The sequence below is a fragment of the Quercus robur genome, chromosome 9, assembly GCF_932294415.1.
Source record: "Quercus robur chromosome 9, dhQueRobu3.1, whole genome shotgun sequence".
Lineage (NCBI taxonomy): Eukaryota > Viridiplantae > Streptophyta > Magnoliopsida > Fagales > Fagaceae > Quercus > Quercus robur.
Window position 1 is genome coordinate 12,580,249 of NC_065542.1, and position 8,148 is coordinate 12,588,396.

Below are 8,148 nucleotides of genomic sequence, written 5' to 3' on the forward strand. Positions count from 1 at the left end.
AATCCAATATACTTTTTGTTTATTCCAACTCCACCATGATTTAGGATGAAAGTGTGTGACCAATGTGCTTAAATCCAATATTTGCAGTTATCAATCATATATTTGAGTCACCATGCCATAGTGAGCAAGGTGAAAACTTCCTAGGCACTTCATTTCATTTTTGTTCTGTGGTTAAAAATATCAAAGCCCTGTATATGATCAAACCTGGTTACTTGCTAGGATGAGAAAGATAATGATAAAATGAACACAGCAGAACCTTTTTGTGTGGAAATAACTAGATATTTTACTAGAAAAATATACATGTATTAATATACTACCAAACACCATCTGTTACAATACTTAGCTATTGTTTACACATCACTCTCCTCTTAGTAAAGAAACTTTCATTACACTACACATGTTCACGGGAACTTTCAAAACTCTATATTTTGTTCCTCCCATGTCTGAGTAGCCAAACACTCATTGAATGTCACCAACTTCTTAAGTCCGTTGAAAAATGGACCTCATAGTACAAGCTTAAGCTTCACCTCTCTCAGAGCTTGGAGGTTTTGTAGAGGCCTCTAAATCATTGCCATCTGAGCCTCTAAATTTTAAGAAATTTTCATCATCTTTGTCATCTGAGCTACCGTGTCCTAGATGAAACCATTTCCTGTGTGGTTTTGGCTGTGTCTCACTGATGGCAATAGCAAGGTCATTAGGAAAAAGGTCTTGGAGAATGAAGGCATGCCAGATAGTTGTTATAAGTAGAGCCGTAACTGTAAGCGTAGCAGTGGCGGAGAGGATGACAGACAGGGCTTGAGTCAACACACTTGTGACTTCATTTGAGTACCTAATGGTTGCAATGGCAGCACCAGTCATTGGAAAAGTGTAGGCCCACCATGCCATCGAAAACCTATGGATTTGAAAAGAATATATAGTATCAGAAAAGTGAACAAAAGGTGGAACAATACTTATGCAGCTAAGAAATGTAAGTCATATCATACGTGAATCCTCGGAAGAAATTAAGCCGAACTGCCTGCAAAAACACAGAAAAATAATAGTTCAAAAAACCATCATAACAATTGATCATTAGTGTTTGTGCTAGGGGGCAACTATTTATATTTTGGCACCAAGTCAATACTAAATGAAGTGTAGTTTCCGTTCATGGTGAAGGCATTAAAGTGGCAAATTTTTTACCAAATTATAAATTTCTCTTTTTTACTACTAATTAGATTCTTTAAAAAAAAATTGGTCATATTAAATTTGACCTCTCTGTCTTGCTTGCTTTTGTACCTTGTTCATGTTTTACCAGACTTCTCCCTCACTGTTTTGTAATGCATGATAAACTACCACTTGTCCAAAAAGCTTAAGCTTTAGGGAAAAGTGATAATTAATCATCTGTTCTAGATGCAACAAAAGGTGGTAGTACACTTAAAAATATGTGCGTAAGCATATGTGCAATGTGGAGGATTTAAATGAGTTAGCAGTAATAATCTATGTCCATCTACATTAGAAACTAACCAGTGAGAAATAAAGGAACAGGCCAATGAAGTAAGCAATCCGTGAACCATAGTCAAAGGTTCCTTGAATCTTTGCCCATGCCATTGAAGCAACACTTGGTGCTGCCACAAACAGAAAGAATACAGGGTGTAGCTCTTTTGGAAGTGTCTCATTTGTTGGAAGCCTCTGGTAGAGAGTTACAAATAGAACTATGTAGTGAGCCAACCCAATAGCAAAGAAGAATATAGGCCCCTCTTTTATACCCATCGATGCACCTAGTAATGCCCCCACAAAATTTCCAACAACGGAGAGATGGTTTGAAGGATTGGCCACCTTTGATAGCCTCCTTCGGCCTCCTGACATCCACTGTCCATAGATCTTAAGCTCAAGAAAGAAAATTGGTGTCATGAGAACATACCAAAGAGGTTGAGGCAGGTTTTTAGCAACTGAAGGTGGCACTCCAAGAGCTAAAAACAAGAGGGCTATCCATGGGGCAAAGAAAAAGTTGATACGGATAGGGTGGTAGTACTCTCGACGAACTGCTTCAAAGTAGAAAATCACTTTTAGAAGGTAGATGGAAGCAACAGTTGCTACAAGAGCAATAGAGATGCACCATAAAATGAGATTTACTGTCAGACTTATGTGGAGAAATTTTGTGGAGGCAGTGGTGGCGAGAGATTTCCACATAATTGCTTGGCTGGTAACACCAAGACAGATACCAAATGAAGAGATGGGAAACCGTAGAAAAAATGGCCATAAATCATCATTTGGAAGCAGTATTTCCTCTGAAGCCTGTTAAAAGAACCAATATATGATTGACGTGCAAAACAAAATATGGCTTCTTTTGAAGAAAAACAAGATCATATACAATTATATGAACAATGTGAAACACATAGGTTGCATAGTCGCTAGATATATAGTAGCAACCAAGAATTGTTGACTATTCTTTATGTAGAAAAATCGTCAATTAATCATCTGGCAATGAAAGTACAACCTATATATTATACATAAATGGAGCATCCTAACTTGATTAAAGCTGTGACTAACCAAAAAAATTTCCTCATAATCATACTATTGGAGTGTAACTTTCATATCACTTAGTTGCAGTAGCAATATTTACACGCAAACAGAGAAGAATCAATGTAAAATGCTAGCATGAGTAGTAGCACATGTTTTTTCCAGGTAAGCACATGCTTGATGTGTTGCAATAGATATAAACATTGTTCTCATAATTGATTAGGGAAATAAGGCTAGCCTTGCTGAATATAAAATCAAGCCTTCAATGTTTATGAAGCAAACCTCCTATTTATTTCAAAATCAATGTAATTATTTGATGGCCTAACTTTGTGAATTGTGTAAATTCCTAGATGTGGCTGAACCCAAAATATTGAGAGAGAATAAAACAAGAAGTAAAATGTGCATAAGGGTGGAGGAAAGAAAACACATACCTTAACAGTGTCCAACTCTGGCCCTTCCAAGGCATCAAAGTATCGGTCCACAGGCAAATTCCTTTCAAATTCTGTTTTATGCACTATGTCATCCTTGGGTCCAGCTTCCCGTGGCAACTTTCCACGTAGTTGTGTGAGCTGCCTCTCAAGTTTCCCGGACCATGTTTTGAAAGAATCAAATCTATTGTCCTTTATCCTTTTAATACTTGGGTGGTATGCAAATTTTCCATCAGTAATTGCCTCCTTAAATGCAGGGCCTGTAACAAGTGGCTGAGAATGATACTTTGAATATTTTGATGGTTTGCTGCTAGCAGTCTTGGGTACACCAAAAGAGTCTGGAAATCCATCCCTAATAATTGTTTCGCCACTAAAGAGAACTCTTTTGGTGGTCGGTAAGTGAGCATTCACAGGAGATGGAGGCGTGCTAATAGAAATAGAAGGTACCCTTTGATGATGTTGAATGGGTTCAGACTCAATGCCCTGCCTTAATATAGAAGTTGTTTCAGTTCCCTAGTATAATACATAAAATATAAGTATATATTCTTAATCTCTATATACTCTTTATTTTCCTATGTGACAGTAATAGAACGATAATAGAACATCGCCACACAGCAGATCTTGCAAAGCAAGACCTGAATAATAGTAGTTATTATATTTAAATGCTTATTCAGGCATTCTAGTCCTGCAAAATCATCCGAGAGACATGAATCTAGAAGTGCCAATTCCTTTTCAATAGGAACATGATTATAAGAAAACGTACATTAGTTGTTGGACTGAAAGATCCATATTCGCTTGTCTGACACTGATCATTTGTGGAGCTAGATATATTAATGTCATCAAAGCCAGCTACTTTATTTGATGATATATAGTTGAGGAGAGATGGGACTTCAGTGGAATTCTGCTGTGCAGAACCCATATGTGTGTTGTCTTCCATGTTAAGAAAAACACCTGAAAGGCATAACAAGAGTTTAGGTATATGAAGCTCTCATAATAAGTGAATACTTTGAATAAAATTAGTTAAAGATATTGCACACGTTAAGAAACTTTAATTGCATTAATATAATTAACAAATAACTGATGCAGGTGTGCTTGATCATGTATATGTATACTTCATCTGCCAATGGATTTTCATAACAAAAGTGTAATCAAGTTCTTCAAGAACAACTTGGTAAGTGGTGCCAAAGAAATCAAAACACAGATACAGATGCTAATGTTATTGAAGGGGCTAGCCATGAGTTGAGGAATCCAAGGTTAACAAGTGACAGTAATTACACAAGGAGAATAACTGAATTGAAAGTAGCACCTAATAACAATCAAAATTCAACTTAACGACACTTTGTGAGAACTACATATCAAAATTAACAATTCCTCATGAATTCTACCATGTTTGACAATCAAAATCAGCATCTGGATACTTGTGGAATAATAATTTTGGCAAAGCACACTCGCATAACAACAAGAATTTTGATGTCCAATTATCAAGTGAAGAGCTAAGTTTAGAGTTCAATAATGCCAAACCAAATTTCAAAAAAAGAATATATTGAAGACGTAGAACATGATGAATTCTTGCCAGAAGTCAAGATAGAAAATCAAGATAATATTTTGCAAGTAGTTGTTGAAGAGGCTAAAGGGGAAAATATGGAATTGATGAAGGAGAATGGAAAAAATCATGAATTCGAGAATGTTAGAAGTTCTATGGAAGATTTATCAATCAAAGTTAAATATAAGTGTGAGCCTATAACCCTTAAGTCTCAAGATCCTATTGACAATGCAACAAATACATTGAATTTATAGGAGTAGAAATTTTTGATTTTATCTTCAATCCTTTGTTGATTGATGTTGTAAATCAATTAAAGGACAACGGAAAGAAATTTTATGCCACACTGTTTCAAGGATACCAATTTCAAAACTAGATCAAGTTATTGAAGTATTTTAAGGATCTATTTATTTGGAACAAAGATTTCTATTTCTAGAAGAAAACTTGAGATCAAATTTTATCCAAGTGGAGGGGTCTAATGTAGGGTTCTATTATTATCATTTTTAATTTTTGATATTTTCCTATAATTTTTGTAATTTTAGAATATAAGATTTTATTTCATTGAGGTATTTTAAATATTTTTATAGTCAATTAAGGGTCCTTTTATGTTAGGGTATTATTTAAGATTTCTTTATTTTTTATTCTTTCTTTCTGGTAGATTCTAGGGTTTTCATTGTGCCCTCAAAGATAAAAGGAAGTTTTCACCGGCCCCTTTGGTTGATTTAGTATTGTTATATCAATTTTGAACAATTAACCAATTATGTATTCAAATTAAATTCTGGTTAATTGCAATAGGAAATTGAATTACCAAAAAAGAAATAAATAATTGACACATGCAATTTGGTAATGATGTGAAATACCACACACCCAAAGGGAATAAAACACCACGGGTTATCACAAATCCAATGAATATTTTCACTATTTATAATCAAATTAAAGTTTACAATAGAAATAACCCTTACATCTAATGCTAACTCAAGTAGAACTCACAGTACTCATGACCCCACAAATTTCTCCAAGTGCCTTTGACTATTCTATCATGAAATTCTCCCAACAAACTTGGTCGACTTTAGTGTGCCCTTATATACTTTTGCATGTAGGACTTGATATTCAACTCATTAGTCGATTAAATGGACCTTTAAGAGAATCAGGTTTCTTGATTCATGATCAATCGAGACTCGGTTGAGAGTCAATTGAAGGCTCTTTGTCAATAGATCGAGTCAATCAAGAAGTGTGTCAAGATTACGAAAACAGCTTTTCCTTGAGCCAAACTTAGGTCTTTGTCTTGAACTTGAATAAGAACATTACAACATAACAAGACATAACAAGACTTAACAATTTGTCATAGTTTGCCAACACTACTAACCTAACAAAGGAATCTTTCTGGATTTAAAGGTTTTGTTAAGCTAAAACGATATCTAGTCATTTCGCGTTTCCCATTCTACGTTGCTTTTTCAATCATTTTTTTTTCAATGTTGAAACCATGGCCGGATATCATGTTAAAAGATGGGATGGGATCTGGGGGACTATAAAATTATGGACAAAGTTTAGCTACAGAATCAGTTATAATTTAAGGTTATAACCTTACTCAATATATTTTTATTGATGGTAAATTTTGACAAATCCACTATTGGATTACATCTTTTTTTTTATCCTACATGCTTGCAAAAGTTCTAGAAAATTAAAGATCAATAGCTATGTCATTAATAAATTATTTAAATTGCAAGTTTTTGTAGTTTAAAATTATACATAAAATTACATCTTCTTTTTATATCCTACATGCTTGCAAAAGTTCTAGAAAATTAAAGATCAATAACTATGTCATTAATAAAATTTTTAAATTGCAAGTTTTTGTAGTTTAAAATTATGCATAAAATATAAGCTTATAGATCATATAGTAAATAATATCCGATTGACACAAAATTTGATATGTGTATTATGCATAAAATTACATCTTTTTCTTATATCCTATATGCTTGCAAAAGTTCTAAAAAATTAAAGATCAATAGCTATGTCATTGATAAAATTTTTAAATTGCAAGTTTTTGTAGTTTAAAATTATGCATAAAATATAAGCTTATAGATCATATAATAAATAATATCCGATTGACACAAAATTTGATATATATATTAAGAGTGTAAAGAACATGCAATTCAACGGTCCGATTTTCAAAATATGAAGTAATGTTTATTTTAATAAGTAAGATTGTAACTTAAGACTACAACTAATTTTATAACTAAATTTTGTTCTAAGATTATTGAATTTCTCAAAATGCAAACATTATTGTTATCTGACTGAAACTTCAATCAATAAAAGCAATATCATAATAGAATCCAAGCAGACATTAAAAGCTATATCTGTATAGGATTAGAGAAGAACAGTGCAGAAATAAAAGACTGAAAATCCTAACCTCGAAGTTTCTGCTATATCAAAAATGGTTTCTACTTATGCACTCCTTGGTTTTCATGCAGCAAAACTCCAAGTTGCACTCAAGCACCAAAGATGTTGAATCCTTTTCTCTTCTCTCGAGCAGATGAGTCACTAGATAGTTCAGAAGAAGGCCATATTTGGGCTAAAGAAAAAAATAATATGTGGTTTAAGAAAACAAATAAGCGTAACTACACGTCTACCAACCATAGGAAACAGCATATATAGTCTAATGTAGGCCCTGGTTACGTCAAATGCACTTCATGTTTGATGTAACTACGGATAATTTATTTGGTAACGTGAGCTGCAATATACAAACTGGCAAAAATAAACTGTACTCCAGCGATGTGAGAATATATATATATATATAGTAGGCAAACAAAGCACGGTTTGGATGATTTGTCATAATTTTATCACCCTAATTAAAATCATATTCTCTTATTCTCTAATAACAAATTAGGTGGATTAAATGATCAGCAACAAGAGCCACCTTTGACTGCATCTATCTTACACACAAGAATTGCACAAATTAATATCAAATTTAAGTGTAACTGAGTGCCAATAACTGTTCTAGCTGGCATGGTGTGTGAAATAAAGAAATGATGTTAGCAAAAACAACAAATGAGTACATGTAATAAGCAACATATTTCGATTACTAGAAGGCTTAAAATCTGAAGGACAAGTACATCCCCATAACAATCTTAACAATTATATTCCATGCTATGCTTGATATTTGAAATTGTATAGAACATGAAACAAAAGTGGTGGTCCATATATAAAAGCTACACAATAAATTAAAACTATAAAATGTGAAAAATAATGCCTAATCTGAGTTGTAATGCATAGAGCTCAAGGCTAGACTTTTAAATGATGAGAAGATTATAAAAACTGTGGGTACAACGTTGTAAATTATTGGCAGCAAAAACATATATATATCCAGTCCTAATAAAAAACAGCAAAGACACAGTTGTTGCAGTTGAACGAAAAAATGGGAAAACAGATGTCACCAATTGATATTAATTTGCACCATAAAGAAATATCTGTGTCAACCAAGCTAAATACAACATAAATAAAAAATATTTATATTCTAATTCGAATTAGAGCATACGAAAGTGGCTGTGTACTAACTAGTAGATATTTTAGTCAATGCAAAATGATCAAATAATAAATAAATGATTCTTCAATTAGATATAATCCTTATGTTTGACATTCATTAGAACTGTAGTAGGCATCTTGCACCGTCAATTTCGGTACACC

At 33.3% G+C, this 8,148-nt stretch overlaps 1 protein-coding gene across 2 annotated transcripts; it reads right to left on the reverse strand.

Moving 5' to 3' along the window:
• Positions 1-281: 281 nt before the first annotated feature.
• LOC126699845 (S-type anion channel SLAH2-like) lies at positions 282-7,095 on the reverse strand. 2 transcript variants are annotated; one of them, XM_050397820.1, is made up of 6 exons: positions 6,875-7,095; positions 3,688-3,875; positions 2,928-3,407; positions 1,501-2,271; positions 984-1,015; positions 282-892 (listed from the first exon to the last, which is right to left on the reverse strand). In XM_050397820.1, the coding sequence occupies exons 2-6, from the start codon at positions 3,859-3,861 to the stop codon at positions 517-519; spliced, it is 1,833 nt and encodes a 610-aa protein (XP_050253777.1). In that variant the 5' UTR covers positions 3,862-3,875; positions 6,875-7,095; the 3' UTR covers positions 282-516. The 2 variants fall into 2 exon arrangements, with proteins under 2 accessions (XP_050253777.1, XP_050253778.1); XM_050397821.1 differs by lacking the exon at positions 6,875-7,095 and having other exon boundaries at positions 2,928-3,411; positions 3,688-3,801.
• Positions 7,096-8,148: the final 1,053 nt, after the last annotated feature.